Here is a 17,524-nt window from a genome sequence, read left to right as displayed (position 1 = left end):
AAGACCTCTTTAACAAGGAGCCCCTCTTGGGGAATTGTCATTGAATGTTTGGAGGACTGCCGGACAGATTGATCAAGTGTCACTGAGAGAAGGAAGTTGCCCTTTCTTAAAGTGCTGTTCGTTGGTTATGCATGTAATGATACATGCCCCTTGAAATGTCAGTTTCTTTGCTGTTATTATTTTAGAGTTTTGATTTATTTGCACGTTTTTGATTTATTTGCACATTTTTTTTTTTTGAGTATTGGAGGGCCACCACAGAGCCCCTCCTTCCTTTTCAAAGTTTGTTCACAGCTTGAATTAATATCACGATTTAAATTTTAGTTTTCTGTGTTGTTTTACTACACCGCTGGCCAGAGGTTCACGTGTTTAAAATATACATGCTGAACCAATGAGGTTGATCACTGGCACTAATTCTGAAGGTTCCAGTGTTGATTTTTATTATTCTTATTATGTTTGTGTGTTGAACCTTCTAGTCATATGTAAATAATCCACTTGAATCAATTTTTTCACACGGATTGTTGTAATTTTTACACAGATTTGTTTATTAACACTTTAGTGTGCAGTTGGTTCACTTAGACCGAGCGCAACATATTTGCTTTACATATTCTGTTTTAGTTCTTGCTTTATTGTGAGTTTTTGTGGAAAATCCATTTGCAGGAAAACCACCTTGTTTGCATGAAGTGGAGTCTGGCCATGGTGAAAGTGCAAAGGCACAGTAGGCCAGTAAGCCAATAGTATATTGATCCTACCAGCATCCACATAAAACCGAGTCAAATTATGGTCAACCTACACAGTGTTTTCACAAGTAACTTCTATATGATCAGTGCATTTTCTCTACAGGAATATGAATTTGACATGACTAGGGTATTAAAGAGGACTTATCCATAACCAAAACAACTGCCAATAGCTATCCCCTCTCACATAACCCCCATTTGAATAACAACACCAGACACCGTCTGGAGTTTATATATCTATTGCAGCCTTTTATTAAGAAAATCTAAATAAAACATACAGTATAACCAACAACCACAGTCAAATAGGGCCCAAGGTCCTTCAAGGCACTTTAAATCTAGCCACAGAAATTCCAGTTCAAAAACAATTCTACCATTAATTGTAGATACCTCCACTATACTGAATATTCAAACTAGTAAAACAGACTAGTAAACTAGTAAAACAGACCAGCCCAACCCACTTGACATTTTACCCAAATTACCACCTTCAAGGACCTTAAAAACCCACCCGCTGCTACAAGAATACCCTCATGAACAACACATAAAAACCCCTACATCACCAAGCAAAGAGAACGACTATTGGGTGGGTGTGTGGGAAGTTCCCCTGACCACACGCTCTTGCGGACTGCCTGATGCTAGATCCTATACTCTGATCCACCCCTGAAGCCCCTCCTGTTTGTCTCCACCCCTCCGGTCCTGTATGTACCACACCCAACAACCTCTTTTCTTTAACCCATTTTGCCTCTTGTCCCTTTTAAAACCCAGTCATGTAATCCCTATGCCCATTGCTTTGCTTATTTTGCTTAAGGCCTAACTTTACTGTCATACAAAGTGGTTGTATAGAAGTAGGAAAAATATGTTTTTTTTAGTTCTTAGTGCCCAACATTTTTGTAACTTGGGATGCACCGATACCGATAATAGTATCGATGTTGCTTCCGAGTATTTGGGTGAGTACTCGTACTCGCCCAAATGCTCTGATACCCCCCATACCGGAACTTCAGGTCAGAGGGATATTCCCTCTAATGGCAGTGCCGCGAGGGAGCATTTATAAGGCTTCCCGGCCAATTAGGAAGCCAGGCGGCGAGTCATTACACGCCACTCACCTTCCTGATTGGCCAGGAAGCTGGTTCCATCCTCCCTCATCACCAGGGATTAGCAAGCCAGTTTCCCAGCCAATCAGGAAGCTGGGGGGCAGGTAACAACTCACTGCCCAACTTCTTGATTGGCCAGGAAGCCGGCTCCATGCTCCCTCGTCACCAGGTATCGACAAAAAAATTTCGCTACTCGTACTCGATACATAAAAAAACGGTATCAGTGCATCCCTATTTGTAACTGACAAAGTAAAAATGTCTGGACGTACCCGGTTTTTGCAAAATTTAGGATTAATATGTCTCCTTGTACAATAGTGCAGTTTTCAAAATCATCAATATTTGTAGCATCTATAGACATTGAGGACTGTAGTTTTCCATGTCCAATTCCATCACATATTACATCTGGAAAAAAGGATTTAATGCTAAACAGTTGATAAGAATTGGCTGGCTGGTGGGGCTAGAATATTATTTTTTTTTAAAGATTATATTTGTATTGAAAATAGTAAATATAAACAGAAATAGTAAAAACAAAAAAAGTACAAAAACAGGTACAAGCAGGCAACATTTAGGCTCAGTACTTAAAAACATCATATAACAAAGTCAATATCCATGAATCGCCAGTAGGTGAACCTAGAAGAAGCATTACAGGAAACCACCCTCCATGAATGTTTTGTACAACACATGAAGTGTACCAAAGTATGGAGGTCAGGGGCCTTGGGTAGAAAAAAAGTTATCAAAATGAAGGGAAGTGCCTAACAAGTCAAAATGCATGATACAAAGAATAGAAAAAATACAGGAGAAAAGTAAAAAAGTGTAATAGATGGAAAGAGAATAAGGGAAAAGAAATGGGGAAAAAGAGCACATATAGGGTAATAAGAAAAAGTAGAGTGAGAAGAGCACATGGGAGAAAAGAAGAAAAGTAGCATGGTTACCTGAATTAGACCCAGGAATAAGGAACTGTGTCAGGTAGATATTGAGTAAGTCTTCCGTAGTACAAAAACGAAGCCACACGCTCCATGCCTCATAAAACTGGGAATGGCGATCGTATAGACTGGCAGTAAGTTCTTCCATTCTACAAAGGAATTGCATTTCATCAACCCATTTTTTCAGAGTGGGACATATGGAGAATTTCCAATGTCTCAGTATGACAGCTCTGGCGGCCATTATGAAAAATCGTAGTAAACCTTTTCTGGTAGACTTAAGGGACCTCGTTAACATGGAAAGAAGGGCTAATTGTGGGGAACACTCTATGCTAATACCAATGAGCTTTTCTTAGGTAGTAAAGATTGATGACCAGAAGGTAGAAACTCTAGTGCAACTCCACCAAACGTGTAGCATGGAGCCAGCCTGGGATGAGCACCTACAACACAGGTCGCATGTCTGAGTGTAGATATCCTGTAGGCGAGTCAAATAATAATAACATCGATACAAAATTTTAAAATAGAGTACCTGGTCTCTACTGGCTACTGAAAGATTGTGGGTGAGAATAAAAGACTTGGAAATGTCAGATTCAAAAAAGGAGCAGCTCCTCAGCCCATTGCGTTAAATATCGGGGAGCATCTGGAAACAGAACCAACAACATAAGGTTGCATATAGTAGATATTGGGCAACGGGGCGGCACTGCATTAAGACACAGTTGTTCAAAGGGGGTAGAGGCCTCTGTGCAAGTCACAACAGCAAGTGAGGATGGAGTAGAAGTCTCAGAGCTAAAAATACTCCACCCAATTCCCTGGAGCTTGGGCAGAGTCCTCTAGGGGAGAAGAAAGAGGACGTAATTAAGGCAGACTTGATCGGAACTAAATGAGCGCAAATCCCTGTGACGCAAATAAGCCAAGTCCAACATGGAATGAAGCTCAACATGGTTCCTGTTACAACGTTGGAGAAGGCATAGATTTTTGCTTCAATTCAATATCCGCTATATTCGTCAAGAGAGCAGAGATTCGCTTCTCATGAGCTTTCTTCATTCGTGATGCATGTTTGATCAGGATACCACGGAGAACACACTTAAGTGCCTCCCACTGAACAGGGGGCAAGGTCTCATCTGAGGCGTGATGTTCACAGAATTCCCTAATAGAGGACTGAAGTGCCCCCAAAGTAAGAGGATGCCACAGGAGGCACTCATTGTGTCTCCAAGAAGGTGAGCTTTTGGATGTGTCAAGTATGGAGAAACTATGGAAGATCAGAAAATGATCTGACCAAATTTGCTGACCAATGGAGGCACAGGGCTGCCAACTAAGTAAAGAATGTGAGGTAAAAAAATTGTCAATATAGAGTGGGGAACAGAATAGAATGTGTAATTTTTTGCAATCAGATTTAACGTACGCTAAAGATTGACCAATTGCAAGACGCGTAGGCGTTACGAACAGCTTTCAAAGAAGACAGCGAAAAATTAGTTTTCCCAGAAGATGAGTCCAAGGCAGGATCAATAACGAAAATAAAATCTCCCCCCACGATAGTGTAGGCAACCATAAAATTTTCCAGTTTGGCCATAACAGCTGAGAACGCATGTTTTTGACCCTTGTTAGCGAGGTTGAGATTGGCCAAGGTAAAGGTCTTTTGATATATCGAACATTGTAGAAAAAGATATCGACCCTCAGGATCCGACATCACCTTGGAAACTGTAACCGGAAGGGGAGAATGAAACACCACTGCCACGCCCTTTGTTTTTTTTTTTTACGGATTGGTAATAGTGTGCCATAGATGATAGTGCCTAGAGGGCAACTTGGGTGCTACAGAGGATTATAAATGCATCTCCTGTAGGAACAATATCTGAATCTTACATTTGTGCATGTAATACAACAACTGTGATTGCTTTTTGGTCTGATTAAATCCCTTAACATTCAAAGAGCCAACATTTACCATCGCCATTGAAACCTATAAAGTTGGAGATGCATAAAGAAAAGGAGACCAGAACCGGCATGCACACCCCCAAGAAAGGAAAGAAAAGAAGGAGAGATGATGAGAGAAGAGATAGAATGAGAAAAATACAGCAAGGGAAACAGGAATAACCTAACAATGTGTGGTCCCGGACCACCTTAAAGGAACTCGGGGAGCACAATCTAGTGGGGGCAGGGAATGCAGAATATATATATTTTTTTGTACACATTACCCTCACAAAGTAAAAATAGCATTTGTAATTGTAAACCCCAGCCAAAATAAACATTTTGTTTTGGACAGAGCAGGGAATGGTTAGGGGTTTTTATTGATGCCTCTGATCCTATTGGGGAGCTTACCCTCACGGGAGGTGATGGGAAATCTCTGCAAAGGGGACACAGACAAAAACAAAAACACATTTTTTACTTGAGGAAGGAAGAGTTAGAATATCTGGCCAGAACCACCCATTTCTTACACTAACATCGCAGGGGCAATGAGTGAAAATCTCCCAAACTGGGTCACAGTTAGAAATAAAACCTGACATTAATTTCAACATTTCCTTACTCTGTCAAAAACAAAAAAGAAATGGCTGCAGTTGGGCTTTAAATGTATTAATGTATGCATACCCAAATATATCCTTACAATATTTAATATGCATGTATTTCTCCTTTTCTAATATTACAGATGTGTTTATCCAGCCTCTTATGTTGTTGTTTTGTACTGAATCTTATATGCTGCAGGCCACAAGGCACTGCAGCAAATAGGGATGAGCTCAGATTCAGACTGAACCTGAGCTCATGCAAACCCGAAAAGCAAGCTGCTAGTGCTAACCCAATCAGCTACAGCCAGGGCATTCCCCACTCTGCATCTGCATGTAAACAAAGGGCAGGACGCTGGTGACATCATTGATCTAATACGGCAATGTGGTCATATAAGGTAAATGATGTCACCGGCATCTAGCCTCTTTGTTTACATGCAGCTGCAGGGCTGGCCACAGCTGATTGGGCTGGCACTGACAGCTTCCTTCCGGGTTTGGATGACCTTGGGTTCAGTAAACCTCACAGTGAGTATAAAGGCAGAATTATTTTTTATAAAAATGTGTATTAAATTTGGAACTACAGCAATTCCAGCGAGGATTTGTAATGGCTTATGTTTACAGATAGGTGGAAGGCACGGAAAACAAAGTTTTGTACCTGGAGATGCTGCCAGTAACAGCGCTTCCTTTCGTCTTTCAGCACGTCTCAGCGCTCGACTGAGCCGCTCGGCCGTGATCGGGAGCTGTACGGGCTATTGTGAATAGCAGTACAGCACCCCCTCGGTTCTCCTGAACCGAAGGGGTCCTGGTGCCGAAGCTAGCCGAAGGATCGGCCGAAGCTACGGCCATATCCTTCGGCAGCTTTGTGAATAGACCCCTAAATCACCAGCTCACAATTAACTACCTGTCAATAGATTCGTTATTCTGGTCAGCCAGGTCAGTTTTGTGATTTTCATACCTCTACCACACTACACAGCCTGGAAGATCACAGTAATACTTCCTAGTTCAGCTTTACTGCATCCTGGTTCACCATCATGTACATTTGACAGACCTGGTGATGCAATTTAATTTTCCACTCAGCAAGTTAGAAGAGGAAAGGTGACATACAAAAAATTGCAAACTGACCCCGGAATAGGAGTGTCACCTTCCTGGCTGTGTGGCAGAGGTGGGTTAATGGTGAGATTGATAAAGCAGAACTACAAATTCTTTGACCATTAAAAATGTAAATATATGCATTTAGCTGTGTATTTAGCCGTTTTCCTGCATTGCTACTTTTTTTAGTAAATGTATGGTAAATGTACTGTATTACCTTTAGCACAGGGTCCATTACACTTTTTACATCTGCGGGCTCCATTTTCCTCCACCTCATATGAATCGGATGGGCATGTCTTAACACAAGACCCAAGATCTGTTGCTAAGGTATTGTCTAATAAAAGAAATAAATGCATATTTTCAAAAATATTTAGAGTATTTCAATATGTGTAAATGCATAATTATAGGTATAGATAATCCGCAAAATGCATGGTTAATTATAAGCACATGACTATGTAATACTGTGGACCTGATGCATAAGGCAAGAAAATGTAAAGCAGCTACATACCATGTTAATACTGCACTGGATTGCTCCCAGTCTGTTTTTCATTTTTGCCATTTATTAATACTGCCAATAAAAATGTTTTTAAACCACGATCGCAAATACACTGAACAAATCCCTCTGGCTAAAAGGATATTACACAAGTGTGATTTTTATGTAATGCAGAGGAATGGTTAGGCTCAAAGAAAAAGTTTGCTTTGTAATTTATTCAAATTTTCCTCCATTAAGGAACTACATATTAAACTACAATGCACACAGCACAAATAAGCATATGTAATACTAAAGTTTTTTAATCCAGCATTTGTTTTTATATAATCATCATAGCTAAGAACTGACCGGAAATGACCCAGCAATACATGAAGTTATCCAGTATGCCGGGCCATTATCAGAATTAGTGTGTTCTCTGTGCCTGCTGGCTGTATGCCTGACTTCATCTTGTGAGCCATGCTACAACTCAGAGCTGAGGAAGGATATCATAGGCTCCTCATCGGCTTTGATGTGTCATATGACACAGACAGGGAGAAGCCCAGAGGAAGTGCATCCTCTGGCTCTCAGCCATGCTATGGGTCTGTAAGTTAGACTTCTTTTGAGGCATCTTTTTTTGTGGGGATGACATTGAAGGGGATGGGGGTGATTCAGCTGTGGGGAATGTACATGAGGAGGATCTCTCTGATGGGGGGGTGCTGGGGAGTGTGCGTTTGAATCATGACACTGACAGTGCACCCGACTCCCACCTATCCACCATTCCATTAAATTGATTTGCTGGTTAGAGGGTCAATTTACCATGTTACTTACATGGACATTTAGAAACGCAGGAGTATCCAAAACTGTACTTTCCTTCAGGATTGGGTTCCATTTGGTGTATGTTTGGGTTATATAAATAAGGTGGAAGACAGCTCTCCCTGCATGTGTCACCATCACGAAATTTGCGGCAAACCTTTAAGCAAATAAATGATTGTAAGATAATTTAATGATAATAATAGCACAAGCTGAAGATGAATATGGTGGGGAATGTTGAATTTGTACTCCAGGCATATATAAAAGACACAAATGAATGTAGCTCTGCAATCATGAATCTATTCTTAAGAAAAACAAAATTGGAGAACGGAAGCGCCACTACCTGAGTAACTCACCGCGAGGAAGAGGAAAGCTGGCTCTCAACGACGGATGTGGGCTCATGTGAGAAGCTGCAGGATGGTCCTCTGCTGGCGTGGTAGTCCTTCCTTTTTTCCGAGCGCCACACATGGGGTAAAAACTCTCTAAATTTTTTTTTCATGAATCTATTCTTAAAGGTATTTTTCGAAATGCAAGCTGTGTTTGTACCTGAATTTGAAATCCGTGGAAATATTACAGTCCCCCCACAACAGTGCTTAGACTGGGGAGGGGAAGCAGCACAATTAGCCAATCAGTTGTACTGCAGTGTGAGGAGTATGCTGATAGGAGGGGAGAGCACAATGACAGATGAGTTCCTCAGTCTGCTGTTTCTCCTTTCACTGACCAGTCACATGGTGGGGGTAGGAAGGGGACCTGAAAGTTTTACTGAACTGCAGCAGAGGAAAAACAGGTCTCCTCTCCTGCCGGAAAGGGCTGTATGGTTTGGCAAACTGTGTAACTCTCAAACCAGTTTGGACAAAAATACAAATCTTCATGGCAGGTAAAACAGCTTCCTTATATACAGTATATTTCATCTGTGTATTCAGCTGCTTGCCTGGAGTTTGGATTCATTTTACACTAATTTAGCCAACAAATGCTAGTTTAAATGAGAACATTTGGGAGAGTAAAATCTACTCTTCCCAATGAGCTGGCATGTGACACTACAGCTGTCACAGGCCGGCTCTATAGCTTGAGAAATGAGCAATCACATATCACTGATTGCCCCTTTAATGGCTTCTTCCTGCAGACAGCAGTGACTGTCAGTCACAACTCCCTTCAGGGATTCCTCCTCCACTCTTTGTTCCTCCAGCGCTCATTGGAGGGACAGATAGGGAGGGGGTGGGCACAGCTGGCTCTGGCTCTAAAAAGGCTGTCAGCTGTCAATCAGGCAGCAGGGTGAATTTCGACAATATGGTGTGAGCATATAGGAGACCGTAGCCCACTAGATGCTGAGTTTGGGTCACAGGAGAACATTAGTAAATGTACTCCTGTGACCCAAAAGAGGACTAAAGCCAAAACATGTTTCGGCCATAGAACTCTGTTACTGAGAAACATAATGGACTATATTTTGTGTAATCTTTATCAGAAAAGAACCATACAACATTTCCATTCAAATGAAGAGCTCATCCAAAGCATATAAAGTTTATGATATGAAAAGGTTTTGGAAAAAGCCTGAGAGTTGTCATCTCCAAGAACTTGGCTTATCTCTTGACATAGTTCCTAAGTCTGATCTTCCAACATGAAGTCCTTCTACTTCTCTTGCAATAGGATGTGTCTTAATTTTTCTACTGCACTGTAAAGTAAACAGAATCAGGGAGAATAAGCTCCACTTGGGATGGCTTTAGCTCAAGGACTTAGTGTAAAATGGTCTTTTTAAAGCATACCAATACTTTACGAGCAATTTTAGTTGCATTCATATTTTCTGTATCGCTGCCAAAGAACAGCGACAATTGGGCCAACCTATGCCAACACCAAGTAATTGCCAATTATACAAATATCGCAAGTTTAGAGTGCTGTTGTTATATACTTACCTTATCAAGCGAGATGCTATTGCGTTCATACAAAAAAAATGGCCACAGAGCAAATGTATTTTTTCTACCCTGTTTAAACTACTAAAATATCCACCCTTATTGTTTCATGCTTGAAACTGCATGTTAAGATGGTTGACCCTTCACTGTCAAAATAAGCTGTATAAATTACCAGGCAATCGGAAGCTTTGGGTCCTGTACAGCCGGCAGCGCACTGACTATGGCAACAATCACTGGGTTTTGGTCCCCTGCACCGTCCAGGACACTCTTGAGCACAGTTGAGCTTTGTAACTGGAAGAAATTAAATGGTAGATAACAAATATTTAAAAAAAAAACTATAATGGTCAGTGTATTATGGTCCAAACAATGGGGTTGATTTTAAGGAATAGAAGCCATTTACTTTTTTTAAAAAGTGCTTTTTGGTAAACAAGGTGAACCTGGGTTCACTTTGAATACCAATTCAAGTGTGAGGTACATAAAAAAACATGATTCTTGATTGGATATGATTAAAGTGATCCAATAAGATTGAAGTAAACAGACTCTACTCCTTTAGTGAACCAATCCCAATGTGTATTGGTGATGGATGTAAAAGGAAAACGAAGAGGGTTATTCACTAAAGAGTCGAAGAATACAGTTATAGCGCCGGTTGATCCTTCGGCTCATTTCGGCCGCCGGAGCCCATCGTTCAGTTGAACCGAAGAACTGCTGTACGGTCTATTCATAATAGCTCGTACAACAGCTGAAGGCAGCCTAGCGGCACAGCCCAGCTGAATGCATATGCTTCAGCTCAGCTTTAGTGACAAAGTGGTCAGAATGGTCTGCCGAAGCAGAATGTTTTCCCCGCAACTGACAACTGGGCGGAGCGAGCTGTGATGTCCGTCAAGTTGTTGCCAATGAATGACAGCCTAACATCTTCGAGGATACTGGGCTGTCATTACATTACAATAACTGGGTGGAGTCGGCCGTGATGTCATGGCTGGCCCCTCCCAGTTATTGTCCTTCAATGACACACCAGCGTCCTCAGGTTGTTTGAGGACACTTGGCTGTCATTAAATGACAACAACTGGGTGGATGTGGCTGTGACGTCAAAGCAGGCTTCACCCAGTTGTTTTTTATTTGTCTGGGACCTGCAAGAAGACTCTGGCAGGTGCCAGCCAAATGTAAACAGTTGGGAGGAGCTAGCAGTAAAAGTCACTGCTAGCTCCGCCCAATTGTTTATTTTTTGTCGGCATCTATCAGATTCTTCATTCTGCAGTGGGAGTTCCTGTCATCTATACAATAGGGAAGCATTGTGCTGTCACAGCTAATGTAATGGAATTGTAACAAGGACACTCCACTGTAGTCCAGGTAAGTCAAATCAAATGCAGTTTATTTAGGGCAAACAGAAATATATCTTGCATCAGCAGCAACATAAGACAGTTGCCTTTATATGGCTCAGTAGATTCGCTTATGAGCCCTCACTCTGCTCTCTCAGCAGTGTGTCGTAGCGGTCCTAGGGTCACCGACCTTCCTGACCTCTCCCCTCGTGGGCACTCAAACACATCCCTCATGTGTCACTGGCTCGCTGTCTACGAGGTGTCTCCAGCACACACAGCCACCTGGCTCCCCTCTGACGTCTGGGTGGAGTCCTCCTGACTCCTGAACACCTCTGTTCCTCTTCCCAGCTGGAGCCCAGAACACTTGCCATCACCCTTTCCATAAGGGCTATGCACAGGTGTGCAATCATTAGGTTCTGGTCCCTACTAAACCATGGACCCAGGAATGGAGATTTCATCCCTCCCAGTTCTCTTTGAAATCTCCCAGTTCCAGGATCCCATACCAAATCCAGGTTTTCTGGAGAGAACTGCAAAGCCAGTTCTTTCCTAGCAAAATAGTTTGTTTCCTGGAACTGCTCAGACTCTCTGGCTGAGAGTCCTGGGTTACTACAACCCCCAGTTCCACTGTGGGATTGCCACACAATACCACAGAATGCATAGTCATGGATAAATTGATATTATTGTGAATTGGGTATCTATATATAGTTAATGTTCAGTATACTGTGTGTGGTATAGTTAGATCATATACTGCCATATGTGGTATAGTTAGTTCATATACTGCCATAGTAAACATCAATAAATATTATATACTGAATCAGTGATGGATATAAAAGGGTATTCAGCTGTTCCTATCATCTATACAATGGAAAAGCATTAAGGCTTCCTTAATGGAACTTCTGGTACCGGTAATCGTAAATGGTATTACTTAAACAAATAACTTACGTAGCTGGCAGTTCTCTGGACCAGGTCCCCAGCATGATCCATTGCAAGCTTCCATGTCACATTCAGGACCTGCAGTTTTAAAAATCAGCAGATAAGTACAGATTTCCCCTTCCTTGATAGGATTATGGGTCTTATATGAAGCTACGTATTCAAGGAAATCTGCTGGCAATATATATTATTTATTTAATTGATTATCATTGTAGTAATACATCCTTGAACAATCATATTTCAAGCAGCTATATCAATTTTCTCCTCATTGTGCATAAAAATTATATGCAGAAGAGGGGCCAATTTATTAAAAATGGAGCAAAAGCAGAACTACTGACCAAACCAGCCCAAATTTCATATTTGTTTTGAAGGGTGAAAACTTTCTGGCTAATCTTAACAACCCGACCTTTAGCGCATAGCTGAAGTCAAACAAGGCAAACCTTTTTTTTTGTTAGCTGTCTGAGTTCTGTTGTGGAAGTTAAAAAATCTTTAAAATTAGGGAAATTTGTATTTTAGACAGTAGCCCCCGCAACAAGAATCCTCATTGGAAGAATGTTCCCCAGCTCCTGTCCCATGGAAAACGGTAAGATTTTAGATTTCTCATCACATGCTGTCTCAGAAACAATAGTCCCTGCTGGGGTCCTACTCTATGTACAAGTACAGATCCTTTTCTCTTAATGGGCCAGTACAACTAACATGTTACCAGTGACCGCGCCTTGCACTTCACACAAATAGATCTCACCTGAAGCATTAATAAAGTGAAGCTTAAAATCCCTTAAACACATAGACTATAATTGCAACAAATAAAGCATATTTAAAATGTGCTCATCTATAAAAGGCTTCCCCCTCATGATTGGAATAGAGGGCTCATCATATTCTGTAACATATTTAACAATAAAACCCAGCAGGGTTTCTAAAGCTGGCCATACACCTATAAATTATCTACAGATTTTCTATGGTCTATGCTAAAATGTGTGGAAGGAGGAATCTACCACTGAGCCAAGCTTCAGTATCTTGCTAGTCTGCCCCGCTGGCTTTCAAAATACTTGAACAATGCCTGCCTTCATTCAGATTGTTCATGTATTTTGTCAGCCAGCGGGGTCGGCTAGCAAGATACTGAAGCTTGGCCCAGTGGGAGATTCCTCCATCCACACAGTTTACCGTAGATTGAGGAATCGGTTGCACTTTTTCCATCTGACCATAGAAAATCTGCAAATAAACTATAGGTGTATAGCCAGCTTAACCCTCCTTCACTCCAAAAATGTTAGCAGAGCTGTAACTTCAATAAACACTCTCCGTAGGGCTTTATGTGTTCTTCCCATGTTTAAGTGGATTTTTCTTCCACAATGACAAGTACAGAAGTAAGTTAAAGTGACACTAAACTCACATAGGGGGGCTTACAAGCACATTGTGTGATCGCACATTAGAGGTAACACGTACTTTTTAGTACACTAGGGGCCTATTAGACCCCTAGTGTCATCTTACCACTCCAAAGAAGCTATTGGAGTGCAGTTTGTGCTCCAATAGCTTCTTCCCTAGTTTCTGCCACCAGGGGAATGACAGCTGGGGGACCAAAATCACTTCCAGTGTAAAGCTGACTGTCGGCTTTACACATATAAACAGAGTCCCGGTGGTAGCCTATTTAAAGGGGCCCGATGCCAGTGACGTATGCCATACATCGGTGGCAGCGAAAGGGTTAAAGTGACACTAAACTCAGGAGTTAAATCATAAAAATGCATTCAAGTACCATAACTATTAACAAAAATATATCTTATTTGTGCATCACTCAGCTGTAGATCCTCAATCAATTCTGAATTCATGCTGACACTGTCCTTCCTTCTGGAGGGTGGCTACTTGTGTTCCCCATGGTCCCTGTGTGTGTTGTAAAGTAGCCACCGCTCCAAACTCACTCCTCTGATGGACTACAATTTCAATACAAATTAGTAAACCAAATGTGAGATTGGAGTCCATCACGGGAGTGAGCTTGGGGTGGTGGCTACTTTACATCACAGGGACCATGTGGAACAAAAGTAGCCACCCTCCAGAAGGAAGAACTGTGTCAGCACCAATTCAGAGATGATTTGAGGATCTACAGCTGAGTGATACACAAATAAGCTACATTTTTGTTAATAGTTAGGGTACTTGAATGCATTTTTAAAATTTAACTCCTAATTTTAGTGTCACGAAAAGGTTTACACAAAGAAATATTGCTTAGAGTGCATTTGTCTGTCTGTATGACTGTAGTAGGGAGTTTTAATGTGAGTGGTTCTAAACTGAATAATTAGCACTGTTTAGATTAATAAAATAAATAAAATGATCTGTGATCAGGTTCTTTTTAAGTAAAAAATGTATCCTTTGTTCAGATGCATATTATAGAAAAAAAAATATTTCAATTGAATTAACTCTTAAAACAGCAAAAAATGTCTTTCATTTTAGACTAGAGCCAGCAAGCAGTTCTTTGATACATACAGTGTGAAAGAGACTCGTTTTCTGCAGAAATTATAATACTGTCCTGTTTAGCAATGTCCTCCCACTTGATTGTATTCCGAAGGCAGAGTTTAGGATTTGAGATTATTCTAACGCCACCCGTTATAATTTCTGTGAACAAAAATAATGAAGATAAATTCAAAAAAAGATATGGGCTTGTTTTATGCACAAAAGAAAACTCCCTGGCATCCCAGTCATATACAGTATATAAGTGAACCTACCCTCAAAATAAATGATATGTTATTCTACAATATCAGCATGAGTAAATTGTCTATAATGTTGCTGTAGTATTGATAACCTATGTTACTTCCAATGACTAATTTTCCTGTATGATCAATTATTGGTCACGTGGTCTCATAAGAATGTGATCAAGCAAGTCAGCACAGCAAATATGGAAAGTTAGCTTCGACACAAGATTATAGGGATTTTATAGAAGGACAATGCCACCAATAGGCAGTTCATGGCAGCAAGTTAAAACCATTGCATTTGTGTCGATTGAGTTACTCAATTAAACCTCTTATAGGAGTGAATTTGTAAACAGTTCACAGAGCAATTTACTCAGCGAAATTGCATGTACATTTGCTTTGTATGAATGGAGGAAAAACCAAAGGTGCTATTTTTATACTGAATCTTGTTACTGACCTGTTGCCAATTAACCTAATTAGTTGCAAAATGTCCTTTTTAGTACCACTTACTTTGCCAGCTTTTTGTTGCCCTGTCCTAACTTTTTTGAGACATGTTGCTGTATCAATTTCAACATTACCTTTTTTTTAAATGGTACATTTTCTCAGTTTAAACATTTGATATGTTTTCTATTTTCTATTGTGAATAAAATATGAGTTTATATCTAATCTAATAGTGTATATAAATCTGGCCATTACACGGAAGCTTGACATTATACCTTTTAGTTGTCTCATTGGTAGCTCCTCTAACCCTTGTGTTCTGTTCTCTCTATTCAAATTAGATAAAATAGAGAGGGAGGCATTTCTTAACAAAATGTTTCCTCGGATCACCTGAAGGTTGGTCAACGGAATGGTCTTTATATTGTTTAAACCGATCAGAACGTAACCTCGCACTTCTTTTATGTCCTGAAATTAAATACAAATGATTCTGAGCGTATCAATTAAATATGTGATAAAACAAAGCAAGAATAATACAAATAACTTCACAAACATAAGATATTATTGTGTGTCAGCTTGTTGGGCAGAGTCCTCTTCTGCTGGGTCATGCTTTGTTTGGAGTACAGATAAGCAAACCAACCGAACATTTCAAAAGTTTGCAGAAAACCAACGTAGGAATTAGTTATATAGTGGTCTGTGTCCCTATTTGCTAGATTCACATAATTTTCTGCCCTGGGGACCACACAAGGTACAAACAGGGTATTAGAGGAATCAATCCAAGGGGGAATGAGGTAGCAATAATACACTGAGAGAATTTGTAACTGTTCCATACTGAAACAAACTACTTTATTGCTGCCTCTGTCACTGTTGCTCACATCCTGCTCAAATGCCAATTCTGATCACCTGCTGGTGCATGCAAAGTTTTGGCACCAACGTTACTCAGTAGAGCCAGCAGTGAGGGACCAGTGGAGCCTTTCCTTTTCTTTCTGATAAGTAAACACTAAAACCAAATATATTTATACCTCAAGAAATGATACATCATGGTAGTGTTCTAGGAAAGTAATTTCCAGATTTCCAAGAACAATTTCACAGTTACTAAACATCTTCTTTATCATCTGGTAATGTTCATCCACTGTCCCCATAAGTGACATGATGTTAGTAGTACCCATACAAACTGAAAGAGAGTAAAAAAAAAAACTTAGGTCCCTATGAATTGTAATAAAACAATCTAATTTATGCACTGCATTTTCAATGTTATTACATAAAGTGGTGTAAAATGTGAAACCAGAATCCTGTGTACCTAGATATTGGTTTATGGGGATTCCATGTTTTACTACCCTTCACACATTTTCAGAGTTATTCACAAAGCTAGCCGAAGGATCAGCCCAAGCTTCAGCTTATCCTTCGGCTCGCTTGGGTTGCGGGAGCCCTACGGTTCGGTCAAACTGAAGAGCTGCTGTACGGGCTATATCCTATAGCCCGTACAGCTCTCGAAGGCGGCCAAGCGGCTCAGCTAAGCCGAAGGCATATGCTTCGGCTCGACCATGCCGAAGTAACAGCCAAAGCGGGGCGAACGGCCAGCCTCACAAATGACAGCTGGGCAGAGCCAGCCGTGATCTCACGGCTGGCTCCGCCCAGTTGTAATGACAGATCAGCGTCCCCCAAATGACCAGGGGACGCTGATCTGTCATCAAACAATAACAACTTAATAGCCAAGCTGAAAGCAGCTCGGCGGCATTCGGCTATTCACTCACTGCCGTTCGGCCCCTATGTGAATAGGGGCGAACGGCAGTGAGTGAGCTGCCGGAGCTTCGGCTCAGCCGATCCAGATGTTGGATCAGCTGAGTCTAAATCCTTCTGCACTTCGGCTGAGCCGAACATGCAGAGCATGTTCAGCTGACCGGAGTGCAGCGGAAGGCAGCCGATGTACGGCTGAAATCAGCCATACTGAGGCGTAGTGAATAGCCGAACGTTGTTCGGCTCACTTCACTACGGCTCTGTTATTCACTCGGCTGCCTCCGGCAGCTTAGTGAATAACCCTGATAGTTTTGGTGCTACTTTGTTATGCAATTAATTTGTCCAGGATGGAAGTGGAGATGGGAGAGGACAATGGGCATACCTAAAACAGAAAAATAATCACAGTGTGAACGAAAGTAGACATAGTAAAAGTGGGTAAAAATAAGTTCATCAGGAAGTGCACAGCTGAGAAGGAAAGTAGATAAATGCTAAGCATTAACACTAAACTACCTTCAGCCTTGTCCAGTTGCACAGGCTCCTCTTCTGTACTGAAATTGCTTACTCTGATTTATCTGCACACTACAAACTTCTCACAGTGTGCAATAGAAGCTGCAGCATGTCTGATCAAGCCTGCCTAATTTCCAGGCTGGAGGACACCAAGCATCATCTAGGCTTTTCCTCCATAGACTGACTTTGTCTTGGGCCCACTTCTTTAATTTATTGGATTTTTTAGTTCTTGCATTACGTTGGGCAGCCTGCATGCAAATACAGCCTGCCTAGGATCTACAACTCCTCCAGACTTATACCCACCTATGAAGACATTTTGATATTTTCAGTACTCCTCCCACTATTTGCATTAGGCTTCTCTTGAGAGAAGTGTTGTGATGCTTTTGAGAAGCTATGTACAGAACCTTCAACAGGCCATGAT

General features: G+C 41.1%; 1 protein-coding gene across 1 annotated transcript in view; it reads right to left on the bottom strand.

Moving 5' to 3' along the window:
- Nucleotides 1-17,524, bottom strand: part of LOC108799381 (epidermal growth factor receptor-like) — a 56,927-nt gene that overhangs the window by 7,322 nt on the left and 32,081 nt on the right. Inside the window, exons 6-13 of the mRNA XM_018571248.1 lie at nucleotides 15,882-16,033; nucleotides 15,141-15,327; nucleotides 14,261-14,350; nucleotides 11,765-11,833; nucleotides 9,679-9,797; nucleotides 7,621-7,762; nucleotides 6,541-6,657; nucleotides 2,092-2,224 (exon numbers count right to left, since the gene is read on the bottom strand). Coding sequence (XP_018426750.1) covers nucleotides 2,092-2,224; nucleotides 6,541-6,657; nucleotides 7,621-7,762; nucleotides 9,679-9,797; nucleotides 11,765-11,833; nucleotides 14,261-14,350; nucleotides 15,141-15,327; nucleotides 15,882-16,033 — 1,009 coding nt within the window. The remainder of the gene's footprint in view (nucleotides 1-2,091; nucleotides 2,225-6,540; nucleotides 6,658-7,620; nucleotides 7,763-9,678; nucleotides 9,798-11,764; nucleotides 11,834-14,260; nucleotides 14,351-15,140; nucleotides 15,328-15,881; nucleotides 16,034-17,524) is intronic.

Source organism: Nanorana parkeri, unplaced genomic scaffold (genome assembly GCF_000935625.1).
Source record: "Nanorana parkeri isolate BGI_ZX_2015 unplaced genomic scaffold, ASM93562v1 scaffold41, whole genome shotgun sequence".
In the NCBI taxonomy this organism is placed as follows: Eukaryota; Metazoa; Chordata; class Amphibia; order Anura; family Dicroglossidae; genus Nanorana; species Nanorana parkeri.
Note: the sequence above shows the minus strand (reverse complement) of the source record. Positions and strands in the feature narration are given on the sequence as shown.